This window comes from Acomys russatus, chromosome 12 (assembly GCF_903995435.1).
Source record: "Acomys russatus chromosome 12, mAcoRus1.1, whole genome shotgun sequence".
NCBI classification, from domain to species: Eukaryota; Metazoa; Chordata; class Mammalia; order Rodentia; family Muridae; genus Acomys; species Acomys russatus.
The window spans coordinates 27,249,985-27,270,274 of NC_067148.1; the positions used below are offsets into that span (position 1 = coordinate 27,249,985).

The 20,290-nt window shown below is 38.4% G+C and overlaps 1 protein-coding gene across 1 annotated transcript in view; it reads left to right on the forward strand.

The window, feature by feature from the left end:
- The first annotated feature begins 89 nt into the window (after positions 1-89).
- The window catches only part of Usp37 (ubiquitin specific peptidase 37), a 69,612-nt gene continuing 49,411 nt past the window's right edge, over positions 90-20,290 (forward strand). Inside the window, exons 1-8 of the mRNA XM_051154097.1 lie at positions 90-288; positions 7,225-7,369; positions 9,838-9,890; positions 11,712-11,934; positions 14,095-14,266; positions 17,738-17,838; positions 19,071-19,249; positions 19,950-20,024. Coding sequence (XP_051010054.1) covers positions 11,779-11,934; positions 14,095-14,266; positions 17,738-17,838; positions 19,071-19,249; positions 19,950-20,024 — 683 coding nt within the window. The 5' untranslated portion in view covers positions 90-288; positions 7,225-7,369; positions 9,838-9,890; positions 11,712-11,778. The remainder of the gene's footprint in view (positions 289-7,224; positions 7,370-9,837; positions 9,891-11,711; positions 11,935-14,094; positions 14,267-17,737; positions 17,839-19,070; positions 19,250-19,949; positions 20,025-20,290) is intronic.

A 20,290-nucleotide genomic window follows, 5' to 3' on the forward strand; every position in this document is an offset into this window, starting at 1 on the left:
GGTTTTGAGGCTGGGCTTAGTGAGGGGTGGAGCGAGGATATGAGGCGGAGACTTGCGCGCTTACGCGCACGCGCCTGGACTGGTTGCGTAGAGAGTGCGTGCGTGCGTGCGTGTTTGCGTGTAGCCACAGTTCCCGCCATCAGCGGCTTTAGGTGTGTTGGGGGAGAGAACGGCCTCGGTGTCTGAGGCCAGGGGAGCGCCTTCCTTCTGAGTTCTTCGGCTCCTCCCACTCCGCGGGAACTCTGTGCTTCCGGCAGGCTTGTCTCGCGCTGGGACCCTCTGGCACAGGTAAGGCGGCCCCGGACAGCTTCTGAATTGAGCCGTTTTCTCCGGCATTTCCCTCCCCACCCCCCGCGGTCCGCCCACTCGGCGTCCAGAGTTCGCCCGGCTGCATCTCAGGCTTCCCTGGGTCCTTGGACGCTCCCTGTGACTTACAGGTGCCCCATTCAAGTGTTTCCCTTCCACTTTCCCTGTGCTTTAACGCGCTGCGTATTGTCACTCGCTTTCTGCCTCCTAAACCTGGCCCCCTGCTCACCAGGGTTCTGGTGGTCTCGGCTTGCCGCCTCCTAGCAAGGCCTGCTGTCTTTCCAGGTGATTTCCGTTGGCACATATCCATCAAGACTTTGATGCGATACCCGTTCGCCCTCCCGACCATTCTTTACTTTCCTACTCCTCTTAAACATTGCCCACTAAAAGGCAGGGAGGGAGTGGGATTTTTGTCGTGCATTCGGTTGCTTCCCCGTATCTAAGCGTGACGCTGACGATGTCCTACGTACCAATTTAAAATCAAGATCTGGTGGAAAAAAAGGGCAATTGATAGTAAGTTCCGTGTCGTTGGAGGGCTGTACTCTTGGCGAATTACAGTACATAGTCTCTAGCTGATAGAAGTAATCTAAGCGGGAATGTTGAGGCATGTGGGTTTATTGGGTTACATATTAGAAGAGTACTGAGTCATACATATAGATACATGTGTGTTTGTATGTTCTGTATGTCATTTGCCGTGTTAATATGTGGAACTGTGCACATGCGTGTCAGTTCGGAGAGGAGGTGCTAGGAAGAAAAGAAGGGGACTTGGGTAGCGTTAAGAGCTGCTTGACAGTTTAATAATGGATAGAATGGATAAGGAGATGACAGGCCAGTGTTGCATATAAGCACAAGGTAAATGAAGGATTGAAAAACCCAGTAACGGAAGTAATCAGTTGTCTTGGTGAGAAATTTTGATGAGGTAAAATGATACGGTTTTTTTTGGGCTGGGGTTCTCTTCTGTTTCCCTTCCATCCTTCTGTAAGCTTTAAATTCCACTATATGGCTGGGCATGGTGGCTCATGCCTCTAACCCCAGCACTTTGGGGAGGCAGAGGCAGGTGGGTTTCTTGAGTTCAAGGCCAGCCTGGTTTACAAAGAGAGTCCAGGATAGCCAGGGTTCTGTGTAACAAAGAAACCCTGTCTCAAAAAAAAAAAAAAAAAAAAAAAAAAAAAAAAAAAATCCACTATATATTGATAACTTGACAATTTTTGTTTTTAACTCCATATTCAAAAAACCCACTGCTTAACATTTCAACTTGATTTTTTTTTTCCCATTAGGAATCTAAAAACTAGAGTCTTTTGGGTTTTTGTTGTTGTTTGTTTTTTTTCTAGACAAGGAGGTATCTCCGTGTTAGCCTTGGCTGTCCCGGACTCACTTTGTAAATCAGGCTGGCCTCAAACTCAAAGTAATCCACCTGCCTCTGCCTCCCTAGTGCTGGGATTAAAGGAGTGTGCAACCACACCCAGCTCAAAACTTAGTCTTGCTCTTTCTCTCTATACCCAAATTCTCTCCCTGCCAATGTCCATTTCCGTAAGTGGAATATCCATTTTGATGTGACATGTCTATTTGTTCAGTTACGCTTGGTAGAAGCTTGAGAGGCATTCTTGATTTCTTCACCTGATGTGTTCATATCCTGGACTCGCTTTGTAGACCAGGCAGGCCTCAAACTCTTAGCGATTTGCCTGCCTCTGCCTCTTGAGTGTTGGGATTAAAGGCATGCCGGCTGATTATTAGGAGTTCCATAAGCATTGACACACAGAGACACAGCAAATAAGAATTATTTTTTAAATATTTTTATAAGATTTATTTATTATGTATACAGTGCTTTGCCTGCACGATAGAAGAGGACATTAGATGGTTGTGAGCCACCATATAGTTGCTGGGAATTGAACTCAGGACCTCTAGAAGAGTAGTCAATGCCCTTAACCTCTGAGCCATCTCTCCAGCCCCTGAGAATGAATTATTATTGTAATTATAAGTTTAACACTACTTTACTTCCTGATCTACCTTTTTTTTTTTTTTTTTTAATTCTTGTTTTCTCTTCTTCTCAAACTCACCACCCACTCCATTTCTCCTTTCATCCAAATAACATATAATTTCTTTGCTTGAAACCTTTTGGTGACTTTCCCATTGCCAAGGTGCTTATTACTTTAAGATAACATTTAAAATCTCTTTCTGGAGATATAGTTCAATTGCTGGAATTCTTGCCTAACATGCACACATCCCTAGGATTGAGCCCCAGCACTACATAAAACAAATAGAGACAGGAGGATCAGGAGTTCAAAGTCCTCCTCAGATATGCCAGCCTAGGATAGAAGACCTTCTCTTAAAACACAGAAGAAAAAAAGAAAGGGAAAAAATTCAGAATAACAAGATTCTACATAGCTTGGTTCTTGCCTACTTTGTTACTTTCACCTTCTGACCTCTTCCTTTCTCTTAACTAACCTCCAACCACACTGATTTAATTTGTGTAGACACAACATTTCTAGTTTAGGGCTTTTACATACACTGTTTATCTGGATTGTTTCAGCACTACCATTCTTCAATCAACGTATGCCTTAATTTTCAGCTTAAGTAATACTTTCTCAGAGACTCATTCTTGAATTTTTTTCTTTCTATTCTTGACCCCCAGGTCATACAAAAGCGACTTTAGGCAGAACTGTCCTGAGAATACAACTGATCTCTTACACACACACACACACACACACACACACACACACACACACAGAGTAAATAAATAAATAAATGACTCACTTTCATGTTAATTTCTCAAGAATTGGTTAAATGAATCAAATTGGAAATTGCATAAGATTATAATTATGTAAAATCTAAGATGCTGTAACAACCATCTTATGTTTTGTAAGCATTAGTTTTCTGATACTCTTAAAACAGACACATCATTCTCAGAGGACACACCAAAGGCAAACTGGTAGGAGTAGTTCAGCTGTAGGGTGCTTGCTTAGCATGCTGGACCCTGTTTTAAATGAGCAGGGCGAAGAACAACAAAGGGCCTCCATTGGAGGGTTGATTATTTTTACTTATTTCTGTGTTATCAAACCATTCTGATTTCAGACAGTCTAATGAGGGTACATATTTTCTTTTTTAAGTTAGAGATAAATCTTATCCAGAAAAAAAATTTTCTTTACATTATGACAATTAACTTTATCTTGTGTGTGTGTGTGTGTGTGTGTGTGTGTGTGTGTGTCTGTTTCCCTACACCCCCCCCCCACCCCAAGACAGGATTTCTTTGTATAACATCTCTGACCATCCTGAACTCACTCTGTAGACCAGGCTGTCCTGGAACTCACAGAGATCCACCTGCCTCTGTCTCCCAAGTGCTGTGGTGTATATTTGTCTTATGTATTTTAAAAAGTTATATTGCTGGTGTGGTGTCTCTGTGGGTTGGGTGCATGTGTACCCAACATGGCATGTGTGTTGAGGTAGTCAGAAGACATCTTTCTGGAGTGGGTTCGATCTTTTCAGTGTTGGATCAAGGGATCAAATTCATGTCACCAGGCTTGGGCAGCTAGTGCCTTTACCTGCTGGCCTATTCTTTTTGTTTGTTTGTTTGTTTTTCAGATTCAGGGTTTCTCTATGTAGCCCTGGCTACCCTTGCCTCCTGGAGTTCTGGGATTGAAGGTGTGCGCCACCACTGCCTGGCTTACAGGACTATTCTTACAGCCTCTGTCTTATGATGATGTTGTGAGGGAAAGTCTTTGGAAATTAGTAGAGTGGTTTATATATGTTAGCAACAGGTTAAATTGAGACTAAAAATGATGAAGTTTCTACAAATAGATAAAATGGTTCTTAGAAGATAAGGAAGTCAATATTAAAGCTTAATAACATGTTTTAGGACTTAAAGAGTTCATACTGAAAATCATAAAAAATTAAAGTGTACAGATGTCAAACACAAACAATTGGTTTTATTTTCTAGTTTGTAGTGAGTAAGTAAAAATGTTTATAATGAGCCAGGCGTGGTGGTGCATGCCTGTAATCCCAGCACTCAGGAGGTAGAGGCAGGTGGATCTCCATGAGTTCAAGGCCAGCCTGGTCTACAAAGTGATTCCAGGACAGCCAGGGCTCTTAACACAGAGAAATCCTGTCTGGAACCCCTAACCCCACCCTAACCCCAAATGTTTACAATGCAGTGGAATTAGCAGTATTAGTAACATGTACTTAGCACTTACTGTTTATTTTGTTGGAATATACCAGAATCGTACCTAAGTTCTTGTGTCTATGTATCATGTGCCTCCCTGACTGGGGGAGAAGGCTATAAAAACAACTAATGTGGACTTTAGTTCTTAAGAAATAAAAGGAAGGGTGCTTTAGAAAGACTATTCTAGAAATGGATTCATTGATGGGAAAAAATCCTTTGAGAATGGTGACTGGGAAGTGACTCACCCAATTCATTGATGATGATGAACAGTGGTAGTTAAAAATTTGGGTTCTGAGCCGGGTGTGGTGGTGCACGCCTTTAATCCCAGCACTCGGGAGGCAGAGGCAGGCGGATCACTGGTCTACAAAGTGGGTCTAGGATAGCCAAGGCTACACAGAGAAACTCTGTCTCGAAAAACCAAAAAAAAAAAAATTTTGGGGGGGGGTGGGTTCTGGGGGCTGGAGAGATGGCTCAGAGGTTAAGGGCACTGTCTGTTTTTCCAAAGGCCCTAAATTTGCACTCCTTTAATCCCAGCATTTGGGAGGCAGAGGCAGTTGGATCACTGTGAGTTCAAGGCTACCCAGAGAAACCTATCTCAAAAACAAACAAACAAACAAACAAACAAAAACAAAACAAACCAAAAAAACCCCAAGGGTTCTGAGTTCAATTCCCAGCTTACAACCATCTATAATGAGATCTGGTGCCCTCCTCTGGCGTAGAGGCACACATGGGGGCAGAGTACTCTATAAGTAATAAATTAAAAATAAAGTTTAGGTTCCACCACCGGGCATGGTGTGCATGCCTTTAATCCCAGCATTCAGGAGGCCAAGGCAGGCAAATCACTGAGTTCGAGGCTAGCTTGTTCTACAAAGCGAGTCTAGAACAGTCAAGGCTACACAGAGAAATCTTGTCTGGGTTGGAGGGTGGGGGGAATTGGGCTCCAGCCAGGTATAGTGGGATTATGCCTGTAATCCCCACACTTGAAGAGTGGAAATAGGAGGAACAGTAATTCAAAGTCAGCTTCCACCTACATAGTTCAAAGCAAGCTTACGCTATGTGAGATCCTGTTTCAAAAAACAAAACCAGAGAGAGAGGGAGACAAGAGTTTCTCTGCAGCCCTAACTGTCCTGAAACTCACTATGTAGACCAGTCTGGCTTGAAACCCTGAGATCTACCTGTTTCTGCCTTCTAAGTGTGGGAATTAAAGGCGTCTACCACCACTGCCCTGCTCTTTCTTTTCTTTTAAAGATTTGTTTATTTTTACATGTGTGTTTTTCCTGCACATATGTGCGTATACCACATCTGTGCCAGGTGCCTGTGGAGGTGAGAAGAGAATGTCTGATACCCTAGAACTGGAGTTAGGGATGGTGGTAAGCCACCGTGTGGATGCTGGGAGTCAGAACCAGGTCCTTTTCAAGAGCAACAAGTTATCTTGACTACTGAGCCATCACTCTAACCCCTGTATTAATATCTTAAAATCTGAAAGCCTGTTTCCTTTATGTGTAAGATACAGTGATAAATCCTATCCTCTAAGTTATTAATATTAAATGAAAGTGTTTGATACTTAGCACTATACTTAGTAAATGCATTATACTTATTATTGGGTGGGATGATGGCAAAGAAAGTGGCTTTTTGTTTGTTTTGCTTTTTCCTCGAGACAGGGTCTCTGTGTAGCATTAGCTATCGCTTTGTAGACCAGGTCGGCCTCGAACTCACAGCGATCCGCCTGCCTCTCCCTCCGCCTCTGAGTGCTGGGATTAAAGGCGTGCACCACCATGCCCAGCAATAAATGAATATTTTAACTGATTAACATTTATTTTGAGGCAGGCTTTCATGTAGTTCAGGCTGGCTTTGAAACTCACTTGTGTGTCTGAAGATCATCCAGCCTCTGCCTCCCAAGTACTGAGATGAGAGGCAAGCCAGTTAATTCTGTGCTGAGGATCAAATCCAGGGTTTCATGAAAGTACCCTACCAACTGAGCCATACCTTTGTCCCAAAGAGATAAGTTTTTGAATTAGGGAAGTGCTTTTGAAAAGATTGGGTGTTGCATAGGTGAGAATGAGCTCAAAGCTGATAGTAAGACTTCTTGCCTGAATGATGATAGAAAGGATAAACATAGGAAATCAGGCCAGGTGTGGTGGTTACAGGCCTTTAGTCCCAGCACTCCGGAGTCAGAGACAAGCAGAGCTCCTCCAGTTCAAGGCCAGCCTAGTCTATAAAGCAAGTCCAGGACAGCAGGGTCTATACAGAGAAACCGTTTCAAAACACATAGGGAAATCAAGGAACAATAGCTGGTCATGCATTTTGTTATTTTTACATTGTGTCTCCTGCCACAATGTCTTCTAACTGGAGTAAATCAGTAGACTTTTTTCTAAATGAAGATGAAGTAAAAATGGATATTGTTGTATTCAAGTTTGTGGAAGATACCGTTAAAAACACCGGATGAACATACCTTAGAAGCAGCCTTTAAGACAGTTATGATGTAACAATGTTTCTAAAGTCAACAAAGGATGTACTTTTTCACTGACTTAGTTTCAAAATCTAGCAGCAATAAATAAAAGCAAGACACACGGTGGTGGACTTGCAGCCTCTTCCTACAGTTCCTCATTCTGTGCTACAGGCACATCCCTATTTTGTGAGGGGTAATGTGTTGCACTTTAAATATTTTCAGTAAGAGTAGTCATTAAATGAGTCTTTTACATATCTGATTCATTTTCTATCATAGGTTGTAACTTTTTAAAACACACTTATGTTTTCTTTAGCTGAGTTGATGACTCCTGAAGTGGCCTCTGATCGAGCTGAAGAATATGAGTAGTTTCTCAAGAAAAGGGTGTTGCTTTTGGCACAAGAAGCAGAATAAAGGTGAATTATTATTATGTGGAACTTTTCAATAAAGGTCACTGAAAAGTAAGTATTGTTTTTGTTTTGGTTCTTTGCTTCCAGTATTATGTAAATAGGCAAGAATTGATTTTTCGTGTGTTTGTTTTGTTTTTTGAGAGGGTTTCTCCTGTAGTCCTGGCTATCCTAGACTCACTTTTTAGACCAGGCTGGCCTAGAACTCACAAAGATCCTCCTGCCTCTGCCTGGAATTAAAGGCGTGTGCTACCACACCAGGCTCAAGAATTGATAGTTTTTTGTTTACTGTGTAATATACTTTTATGTTTTAGCATGCTTTATCATAGAATGCCAAACATGTGTGCATATAAGTGTATGAACACACAATGCCCACACAGCTTGAAGCATGAGCATGGACTGCTCAAATTTAGATGTAATCAATTGTGAAATAGTTTAGGAAAAAGAATCTCTTAACATACTTTTAATTTTTAAAAAAGTTTAAATTTTCTTTTGCTTTACTAATATTACTTTGATAAAAATTAATGCTAGAGTTCAAGGAATCTTTGTCTCCTGTTCACAGGAAGTTTAACTATTGCTGGGTAGTGGCTCACTCTCCTAATCCCAGCACTTGGGGGCCTGAGACAGGAGAATTGCTATGAGTTTGAAGCCAGCATATTATACAGTGAGTTCTAGGCCAAACTGCTACAGTGTAAGTCCCTGTCTCAAAAAAGTTTTTAATTGTTTCTGTATGTACCTCAGAATGAAAAAGGAAACTTTCTCTCTTAAGCAAGTAGGGCAAGCCCTGATAAGGTAGTGAGTGTTCAGAAGTGGGTATTGTTCCTTTGCTTAGTACAAAAGAAGATACTGAGCATATTAAAGTTTTATTGTACTTATTCTCTAATTTTATGTTCTGTATCTTTCAAGGTTTTGTTTTCTTTTGTTTGGGGTTTGGTGGTTTGTTTTTTTCAAGACAAGGTTTCTCTGTGTAACCCTGGCTGTCCTGGACTCACTTTGTAGACCAAGATCTCCTTGAACTCACAGAGATCCACCTACCTGGGTCTTGAGTGTGGGAATTAAAGGCATCTGCCACCATGCTGACTCTTTGTTTTTGTTTTTAATTAGAAGAATGCAAAGTTGTAAGAAAATGTTCAACATATGAAGTTAAGAAGTAAAATTTCATATTCATAACCAAAATTTGCACTTAGAATTAGATAAAAGTAAGATTTAAAATTTTTCTTATGTGCTTTAGTAAACTTGAAATTTTATCTATAAGTTATTTAATAATAATATTTAATAGGGTAAACACCAAGATAATTAATTGTGCTTTATATTTCCTTTTGGTACCCTAACCAATAATGAGATATAAAGAAAAATGAAAGAATTTGGTGAGACATAAAACTTTTTTCAGCCTCTTGGCATAGTGGCGCTTGCCTTTAATCCCAGCACTCTGGCAGCAGAGGCTGGAGAATCGCTGTGAGTTTGAGGACCAGCCAAGGATACACAGAGAAACCCTGTCTTGAAAAACCTAAATAAAAAAAAATTTTTTTTCCAAGGAAAAGTATAAAGAAAGATAAAAAAAAAGATAAGACCTACAACCTTTTATGGGATGGATTTACTATGTATCTTTGATTTGCTACTTGCTGTATAGGTTAGACTTGCCTTAAGTTCACAGAAATCTTTATTCCTCTGTCTCCCAAGTGCTGGGACTGAAGGTGTGTGCCACCATGCCTGGCTTGTTCATTATGTTTGAACAATGATACTTAATGAGATTAAAGAATATATCCCCTGTCTTCCAATAGGTAGAAACAAAGGCATAAACAACATGACCACAGTGTGTAAAGATTCAATGTCATGAGATTACATGGCTTTTGGGGAAATTTTTTACTTGAGATGGCTAGATTGAGGGGACATTTATTGCGAATAGATAATCGAGGCCTTGGACCATGGGGCTTTGATATCGTGTTAATAAGCTTGTACTTTATTATGAGGCTATTGAATAATACTAAGATGGAAAGTGATTTTATTTGATTTGTAGTTTACTTAGAAAGTTACCTTAAAAAGGTATATGGAGTTAGAATTCACAGAGTTCTGACCTCCCATTTCTAGTCCAAAACTAAAATATACAAGAAGGTCAAAACTAGTGATTCTAGCTTGGGAAGCTGGCGTAGGAGAGGAACAACAGATCCTTTTTAAGTCTGATAAACAAAATGGAAAAAAAATCTCAAGGACTTGTACAAACAATAGAGCCACAAACAGTTGCTAAAATGTATTGCAAGTGCAAGTTGCTCTTCAGGTTTCTGTAAAGTTATTAGTCTGAGCAAAATGTCACATGAACTAGCAGGTCTATAAGTAGTAAAAAACTTTATTACTTTTAATTTATGTATTTAATAAATTGCTAATATTTAAATCTGGCCACAGTTGGCCCTCAGAAATTTTTGAAGGTGTGAATAAATACAAATGAAGAATTTAAGATGCATAGAAATATTAACTCTCAAAATGTTTTAAATTTCTTTTTTAATTCCTAGTTATTTTCTCTGTAGTAACTTTAGGCTTTGAACTAGAAGACCCCAGACTAGTTGTCTCCTGCCTTCAGGTGAGTTTTGTTTTATTTGTAGCTTTTGAAAGTAAATTAGAGGCTGGGTGTGGTGGCGCACGCCTTTAATCCCAGCACTCGGGAAGCAGAGGCAGACAGATTGCTGTGAGTTCTAGGCCAGCCTGGTCTACAAAGCGAGTCTAGGACAGCCAAGGCTACACAGAGAAACCCTGTCTCGAAGGAAAAAAAAAAAAGAAAGAAAGGAAGAAAAGAAAGTAAATTAGAATTTATTGCTTAAAATATGAGTTATTTTATATAAGGTTTGTTTTTGTGAAAGAGGAAAAGAAGGTGACCTGGCAAATCTAGGTTCATGTGCTAATAGTTGGCTAGATTTGATAGCATTTGCATTTGAACATGTTTTATCTAAGTTATTTCTCTTACTTACTTGGACCGTATAGACAGTAGATTTGTAATTTGTGTTAATATCTGATTTACTGACTTTGGAAAAGAGATATTATAGAGACGGAATAATTCAGCACATTTAACTCCATAAATGTTAATAGTACTATCAGCTCAATACATGTGTTATTTCAATCTGCTCAACATTGTATTGTTTGCTGTTGCACTTATGCTGACAGCACTAATGTCAGAGAAAGAAGTTACAAGTTAGTGACAGAATTGGCTCCCAATTCTAGACCTAATCTCTCTTTAATACCATTTTTGCTTTGTTTTCCAGTAGAGCCATTTAGGCAGTAATAGTGTTCATTTTTATTTTATAACATATAAGCAAGAGTCCATTTTAGAGATACTGTTTTAGAAATTGAAAAAATATAATAAATCTGACTTAGCAATTTTAGATTTTTGTACATTTATATATGCAGTACTATTTGAAAACTCTATTACTATAATTTTATTTGCTGACTTTTGGCAAAGCTAGTTGAGGGGTATTAGATATCCTATTATTGGTTATTATAAGTCATTTATAAGTATTAGTTCAGTTGAGGGGTTAAGGAGATGATTCAGCAGGTAAAATACTCAGTGACCAAGCCTAATGACCTGAGTTTGAATCTCCAGAACCCACTCAAAACCTGGACAGAGTACTTACCTGACTGTAAGCCCAGCATATTCAGACAGGAGGGAGGAAGCAGAGACAGTCATTGGAAGCCTATGGGCTAGCTAGCTTGGGGGTGCAGCAGTAAACAAAGGGAGCCTTGTCTCAGACAACTGCTGTACATGTACTCGCATCATACACACATTCACAAAGGAAAATAACTCATTCTCAAACTTGAATATTTGTCTAAAGCTAAGTTGCCTTTTAGAAATGGTAATGCTGAGTACTGGGTGCTTCTTAGGGAAGGAGCAAGATTTTTTTTTCTTTAAAGATTAAATGATTTTTTTCCCTAATGTAACTCTGAATGTTGAATTAATTTGTTTATTCCTAATTTTTAAAGTTCATTTGGTGTCTGATGCACATGTGGATATGCCTGCTTCTGACGAAGTGATGCAGGAGTGAGACGCCATTTTCTAAGGAACAGAATCAGTTGACTTGATTTTTTAACTTAAAATTGAAATTTAGACTATTATATAGAAAGAGAAGAACCAGTACTTCAATGCTAATGTCAACTAAATTGAGAATGGAATCTTTCTTATTTCTAATTGCTATATCAGCCAATTTATGAGTGGTGCTGGATACTGTGTGGTTTTTAGTCGCTAATAGATACAAAGAAGTGAGCATGTACTGTATTGTCTGTGTGCTTTAACTGAGGATGAGGATGCATCGTAGAGATTTGTTGAAATAGAGGAAGGTAGAAGATGGTTCATTAAGTATTTTCTTTAAAACTCTATTTATAATCACTTGTAACTTGTATTTTTCTTCTTTAGAATCTGTCAGGTGAACATATATTTTTGCTTTTTAATTGGTTAAAAGCAATTTATTTTTAAAGAAAATATGTCTCCCCTGAAGATATATGGTCCTATAAGAATTCGAAGTATGCAGACTGGGATTACAAAATGGAAAGAAGGATCCTTTGAAATTGTGGAAAAAGACAATAAAGTCAGCCTAATAGTTCACTACAACACTGGAGGAATTCCAAGGATATTTCAGGTATTACAGATTGTGACTTGGAGTGGTTCCTTAGTGAAATCTTTAGTAAATAGCCACACTGTCTCATAGTTGAAGTTGCAAGGCTTCTTACTTCCAGGACACTAGTATTTTTATGTGCCTGTTTCATAAATTACTCAGCAGTATTGTTGGGTTTAATAAAGAGTAGGAAAGGAGTCACCGTTGTTGCAAAGAAAGTTATTGGGAAAGCACTTAGAGAGGTTTAGGTACCAAATACTTGAAAAGATACCTCAGCAGCCATGAACACTGATGTATATCTGTAATACTAACCCTTGAGAGGGGCAGGCAGGAAGACCAGCATTTCATGTCATCGTGGGCCACATAGCAAGTTTGAGACCAGCTTGGATTATATGAAATCCTGTCTCAAAAAAATAGCATGAACTGTAAAGTACAATCCACCTCCCAAAAAGAAAACAAGAGAAACAGCAATAAATGAAGCCCTATTAGGCTAGATTTGGTGGCACACTCCTATGGACATTCCTATGATCCCAGCACTTTAAGGTTGAGCCCGTAGTAGTTTTAATGCAAGTCTGGCCAGGCTTGGGACATGGCCATGAGAACCTGTCTAGGAAAACAGGAAAGCCTGGGGTTAAATATATAAGCTCAGTGGTAGCTTGTCTAGAGCACTCAGAACCTTGGACTCAGTTACTAATGTCACATACATTAAAAAATTAGGGTGATCTTAGTTGATCCTCTTATTTTTTTTTTCTTTGAAGTAATTGCTAGATTTGTTTAATGGGATTTTTTTTTTTTAGTGTCTTCTAAAAATCAATATCTATGTCCCAATAATCCTGTCATATGTCATGGTCTTTAATAGATGATTGTTCAAGTGTTCTTTTTAGCTATCTTCTTCTAACTGTAAAAAATGGAAGGTTCTTTATTACTTATGACATACACATAAAAATAAAATATATTAAAATTTATATTTTATTAGTTTAAAAAAAGAGTTTATTTATTTTATGTATATGAATATTTTATCTGCATGTACACCTGCGTGCCGGAAGAGGGCATCAGATCTCATTATAGATGGTTGTGAGTCACCATGTGGTTGCTGGGACCTCTGAAGAACAGTCAATGCTCTTAACCTCTGAGCCATCTCTCCAACCCCTATTAATTAGTTTTGAAAGAAATATATTTAAATTTTTATGCTTAAGTTTGATTAAAATAAACTTTCCATTTGTTTATACTTTTGAACTGTGAAAGTAAATGCTTTTGTATATCATATATATTTTATCCTAGTATGGCAGTGATATATGCTTGTAATTTCAGCACTCTGGAGACAGAGCTTGAGACAGGAAGAGCAGGGCCCAGACTGGGCTTCACTATGTAGTGGGTTCAGGCTGGCCTAAGTTATATAATGGAGTATCAAAACAAAGATCAGAGAGACAACTGAGAGGATAAAAGTACAACAAACCACATGGTGGAGGGAAAACCAGTTACCAGATTGTCCTCTGACCTCCATCGGCATGGTGTGGCACCCCTCACCCCAAAAACTCACAAAATGAATAAAATGTAATAAAGATTGGTTTGAAAAGCTGTATGTGAACTGGGCATTATGGCACACATATTTATTTAGTTCTAGCACTCAGGAGGCAGAGGCTTGGTCATTAAGAGCACTGTTAGCTTAGAGACCAGCCTGATGTACATAGTGAGTTCCAGTCCAACTAAACTATATAGTGGGACCCTATCTCTGTGTGTGTGTGTGTGTGTGTGTGTGTGTGTGTGTGTGTGTGTGTGTGTGTGTGTGTATAAAGATTAATTTCAGGCTAGAAAAAACGGTCCAGCAGTTATCAGCATATACTTCTCTTGTCAAGGACCCCAGTTCAATTCACAGCACTCATGTGGAGCAGCTCATGACTACATTGAACTCCAGCTTCAGGAAATACAATGCCTTCTGGCTTCCATAGATGACCAACACATACCCACACTCAGACATGCAAGCATTCATATAATTAAACAATAATTTTTTTTAAAACAAAGGATATATATTTGAGTTAAATTTATCAAGAAAGAGAAATTACTATATTGGAGGAAGAGAGAAAGGTAAATTGAAATGTATGTAGATTAGCAGTTTTTATACAACTTAATTATAATTTGTTACATATTTTGGGTGGAAAGATAATTTATTGTCTTTTTTTTTAGCTAAGTCATAACATTAAAAATGTGGTACTACGACCTAGTGGAACAAAACAAAGTCGCCTAATGTTGACTTTACAAGATAACAGCTTCTTGTCTATTGACAAAGTACCAAGTAAGGATGCAGAGGAAATGAGATTGTTTCTAGATGCCGTCCATCAAAACAGACTTCATGCAGGTAAGCACCAATCATCTTATGAGCTTGAAATTAACAGTTGTAAAGGAATATGGTGATTATGAGCTAGGAATGGGGCTCCATTGGTAAAGTGTTTGCCTAGCATGCATAAGGCTCTGGAGTTGATCGCTAACAGCTCAGTACACAGAAACTAGCTATGGTGGGCATGCATGTAATCCTGACACTTGAATAGAGGCAAGAGGATCCTAAGTTGAAGGTCATCCTCAGCAACGTGAGCTATATGAACTATTATGAGCTCAGGCCAGCCTAAGCTATATGAGACGAACAGTTATGATGCTATACCAGTATTCCTGATGAATACTGATGGAAAAATGCCCAGCTAAGTGCTATTGGGCTGAATTAAGTGGCACAATGCAAGAATTATGCTATATTTATTCCTGGAATATAAGAATAGTGCAGAATGAAAATTGAACTATATAATAAACCACATTTTTCTCTAAAAATCAATGACAATGCCACTTCTGTTCAATATAGCACTTGAAATGTTGCCAGAACAACAGGGCAATGAAGAAATAAATAGGTGTTCAAATTGAAAAGGAAGAAGTAAATATCTCTATTCCCTGGTTACTTTTATCTGTTTTTTTTAAGTTAAATGTAACATGAATAGACTAGTGTTTGCCATCATACCCTACTTGTACTCAGTATTGTTAATACTTAATTAACATAGTTTAAGATTGGTGGCATGAATATATGACTAATTACTAAATAGAAAACCACAAGGCTGGGCAAGGTGGGGCATGCCTTCAATCCCAGCACTCAGGAGGCAGAAGCAGGCAGATCTCTGTGAGTTTGAGGCTAGCCTGGTCTACAAAGTGAGTATAGGACAGCCAGGGCTACAAGAGAAACCCTATCTTGAGACCCAACCCCAAAAAAAGAAGAAGAAGGAAAAAGAAAACAGAATAACTCCCCTCAAAAAATTAATATGTTAAAAAAAAAAAAAAAGATGAGTGTAGCAAACCCTGTCTTTAAATGCATTGAAAGAAAAGCATTTTATACTCACAGGTGACCAAGCATCTTTCTCATGCTATGCAAATACTTTATCATTAAGCTACATATCTTGCTCTATTGTTTTTTTATTTTGAGATAGGGTCAGGCTAACCCTGACCTAGGCTGGCTTTAAACTGTCTTACCTGAGCCTCTCACATAGCTTGAATTATAGGCATGTACCACCACACCAGGCTTTTAAAGGAATGAAAGCTGATAAATGCATGTAAGAGACTGAGTAGGTCATTGCTGCTGTTTTTAATTAGCTGTGAGCTTAGTGCTACATACTCTTTGATTTTGGCCAAATCATTTTACACTTTTAGGTTTAGTGGCCTTGATGCGCAACTAAGTACATCACAAGGACTAGTATTAGATAACGAATGTAAAAATACCTTGAAAAATACAACTGGGCATGATGTTATCCCTTCATTGAGAAGGTGGGAACAGGAGCGTTGTTAGTTCAAGGCCAGTCTAAGCTACAGATAAGATAGTAAGTGCTGGCCATCCTGGACCGTATAGGAATACTGCCTTCAACCCTCTCCACAATAATAATACATAAAATGAAAATAGAAGAAAGGGTGTTAGAGAATAGTTACTGGAGCAGAAAAGAATTGACATTGGTAGCATTATCTGTGCACAAGATAAATAACTAAGTTTTTAAAAATTTTTGATTGATTGATTGATTGATTTTTTTTTTTTTTTTTTTTTTTTTGAGACAGAGTTTCTCTGTGTAGCCTTGGCTGTCCTAGACTCACTTTGTAGACCAGGCTGGCCTCGAACTCACAGCAATCTGCCTGCCTCTGCCTCCCGAGTGCTGGGATTAAACGCGTACGCCACCATGCCCGGCTCAATTGATTGATTTTTATGTATATGAATGCTCTATCTGCATGAACACCTGCATGCCAGAAGAGGGCATCAGATCAAATTATTCATGGTTTGCTGCTGGGACTAGAACTCAAGGCCTCTGGAAGAACAGACAGTGCTCTTAACCACTGAGCCATCTCTCCAGCTCCCTGTTAAGTTTTTAAGAAGTAACACTAGATACTTTTCTTTTATTTAAATAGAGTTTGAATCATAGATTTCAGGGTAAAAATAAAATGATAGAATTGTGACTTAAGGAGAAGAGTGAATTCTAGCAACCTCTGGATAGAAAAAATGATTGCTAGCTTAAACTCTATATAATGTTTAAGTGATATCCATGGCCAAAAAAAATTACAAAACATTAGTTAGAGTAATGTCACAGTAATTTCTTTTTGAGGTTCTGGACATTGAACCCAGAGCCTCATAGATAGTAGGCAAGCACTCTATGCTCAGCCACACATAATAAGATGTTAATATCACTAGCATTTTGAAATACTGTCTTGGTCAATTGTGGAGGCTCTGCTTAAACTTGTTCTCCTATGTGGCATAATGTTAATATCATTATGAAACAAAAAGCCATTATGTAAGTTAATAAGAGAAAGAGAACTCAGGAGAGAATTAGAAAAAATGAGTTCAGGAAGTAGATGAACCTTAAGCATGAAAAAAATGCTCAAATTAAACTTGATTTCCTTTTTAGATTTATTCATTTTATTCTATATGTGTTTTACCCACATGTATATATGTACAATACATGTGTGCTTGGTGCCTGTGTAGGTCAGAGAAGGCATTGGATCCCCTGGAACAGGATACTGATAGTTGTGAACCATCATGTGTGTGCTGGGAATCAAACCCTGGTCCTTTGCAAGAAGCAAGTGCTCTTACCCACCAAGCCACCTGCCTCTTAATTTAAAATTCTTATTATGAATTTGATAGGTGCATGAGGAAAGTAAAATAAAAAGCATTACGCCCTTCCATATTTGTAGAGTACCTTGAACTTTCTAAATGAATATGGTTTTCTTTGGAGTAGAAACTGTTCTGCTTGGTAATTTTTTTTTTTTTTAACTAAAAACATGTTTTGGTTTATTTATTTTGTAGGAAGGTGTATGAATCCACTAGCTATGCCACAGTGTGCGCACACATGTAAAGACAATTTTAGGAGTCAGTTCTTTCCTCCCATCATAAGGGTTTTAGAAATTGTTTAAGCTTGGTGACATGTGCCTACACAAACACACAAATAATACAAAATAAACAAAATGTAATTTAAAAAAAAAATAAAAGGTATAAAAGTTTCTGGTATGTTTTTTGACATTAATGTAAGTATTCATTCCATAGTATTAATTAGAAAATCTATGAGAATTTCTAGCTGCTTTTTTTTTTTGTCTTGTAAGTTCTTACATTGTTAAATGGTCTTACTTTTTTGTGTTATTCTTTTATTTTACTAAAGCTTTTATCCATAAATGCTATTATATATCTCAGTTCACAGTCTATCAGAATTGGTTGTTTTATCTTTTTTCTGTTATTACTTAAATTCTGTATTATTATATAACAATAACAATGATGAATATTTTTATTATGTTAAGTGGTGGTTTATTCATTTTTGTCCACCAGCTATGAAACCATCTCAAGGGTCTGGTAGTTTTGGAGCTATTCTGGGCAGCAGGGCCTCTCAGAAGGAAGCTAACAGACAGCTTTCTTATTCAGACAATCAGGTATGTTCATTTAAATCTTCCTAGCTTTTTAAAGAATCCATTAGCACAGATGTACTAAGTGGTTACATAGTATGGGCCTGAATCTATGTTTTTATAAAAAGTTTCTAAGTTTTATCACAATTTTAGCTTTTTGGCTGTTTTGTTTTGTTTTTTGAGACGGGGTTTCTCTGTGTAGCCCTGGCTATCCTAGAACTAGCTCTGTAGACCAAGCTGGCTTCAAACTCAAGAGAACTGTCTGCCTCTGCCTCCCAAGTGCTGTGACTGAAGGCATGCACCCACTGATGCCTGTCTTACAATTCAATTTTACCATGTGACACAGTTTTGCTAAACAGTTAACATAGTTTTACTTAACTATTGTTTGATGTCCCACAGTCATCAGAATAGACCACAGTGTAGTTTTTAGAACCCAGGATTTCTGGTTTATAAAACACAGCATGTAGTACTGCTACTTCCAGTCATGGGTCATTGGTGAAGCTCCTTACGTTTCCTGAGCATCAGTACCTATCTGTAAAATGGAGGCAGCACCAACTTCTTAGAAGTTCTGAGATAGCACATACAAAAAGGGCTTGCTGTTGTGCACTGTGCATTGTTCTGCTAGAAACACTAGGCTAACATGGCAAGTGCTTTTAGCCCCTGAATCGTTTTATCAGGCCCAGGAGTTTTACGTTTAAAAGAATACTGTGGTAGAGTTAGATGTTACTGTGAATGTCTATAAACCTGGTACTTGAGGCCAAGACAAGCTAATGGTAAGTTCTAGGCTAGCTTAGACTATAGAGCAATATTCTTTCTCAAAATCATAAACAAAGAATCTCCTGAAGAACATTTATACACATATTTGTAGGTGCTGAGCATCACACACAGAGATATACCCTCATACAGTGAATCTTGTACCAAAGGGAATAGGGAATAGACTAGAAATAAATCCTGGGTTGTATTTTTTTTTTAACTCTGCAAAAGAATTACTGGTTTAAAAATCTATAATTGTGCTGATGATGTAGCTCAGTTGGTAGAAGATTTGTCTAGCATGCATGATGCTTTAGGTTTGGTCATTTGAACCACATACAGCAGATAGGGTGGTGCATAGTCATAATCCTAGCACTTAGGAAGTGGTAGCTAGATGCCCAGTTATAGACAGGCCATTCTCTGCTAAATGTAGCAAGTTTATGAAATCCTGTCTTAAAATACATTTTAACTTAAGTCAAAGATTTAACTGTCATATTTTATTCTTACAGGCCTCTTCAAAAAGAGGAAGTTTAGAAACTAAAGATGATACTCCACTTCGAAAAGTTCTTGGCAATCCTGGTAGAGGATCCATTAAGACTATAGCTGGAAGTGGAATGGCTGTTACCCGGACGGTTCCTTCTTTGACACTGACATCAACACCTCTTAGATCAGGATTATTGGAAAACCGGTAGGAAAGACTTATTAGTCCCTCAGAACCTGTTTCTAGATGTCTTTTGGGACTTTGAGGAATTCAAGGAGAAAAAGCAGCAAGTCTAGCACACATTTTTCATGTATAATCACAAGTGTTTATCTTCAGTTTGTGTCAGTGACATGCATTAAGCATGCAGACAAACAGTATGCGTATGTTTTAATTTTTCTCTGGAGGTGGGTGGATTTGCGTTTATATATACATGTATATATTTGTGCATTTCTTTGCAAAAGTTATGAGACAACCAAGGGAGTCATTCCTCAGATGCTGTTCTACCCCCTGTTTTTGAGGCAGGGTTTCTCACTGGCTTGGTGCTTATTAGAAAGCCCCAGGAACCTTTCCAGCACTGGGATTTTAAGTGCATACCATCACTTCCAGCTTTCCACGTGGGTCTTGTGTTTACATATCAAGCACTTTACTAATCTTAAGTTTTCTTCCCAGCCCTGGTTTATGATTGTTTGTTTGTTTTTGAGACAGGGTTTCTCTGTGTAGCCTTGACTGTCTTGGACTCACTTTGTAGACCAGGCTGGCCTCAAACTCACAGCGACCCACCTGCCTCTGACTCCTCAGTGCTGGGATTAAAGGCGTGTGCCAGCACCACCCGGCCTGTTTATAATTTTTTGATGATATAAATTATAACTTTTAAAAAGTCTTGTTGTTTTTAATCTGTTCTTCATAGCACTGAAAAAAGAAAGAGAATGTTATCTGGATCAGAGCTGACTGAAGATTATCCTAAGGAAAATGACTCATCATCGTAAGTTGCTTTAAGAGCACTTGACCAGTGCTTCTTACATCGACTGTTTAATAGGGGGAAATTGGCAGCAGTATTCAATTTCTGATAACTTCTATTATAAAGTAATAGAATTTAAAGTGTTTTGGTAACTCAGAGACTTGCTCAGGTGTTGTCACTCCACTGCACAACTCCTATCCTGCCTTTTGATGCAGCACTGAGAGAAAGGATAGAGCTGAAGAACTTGAAATAAATAGTTCTTTTTTTCTTTGGGGTTTTTTGTTGGTTGT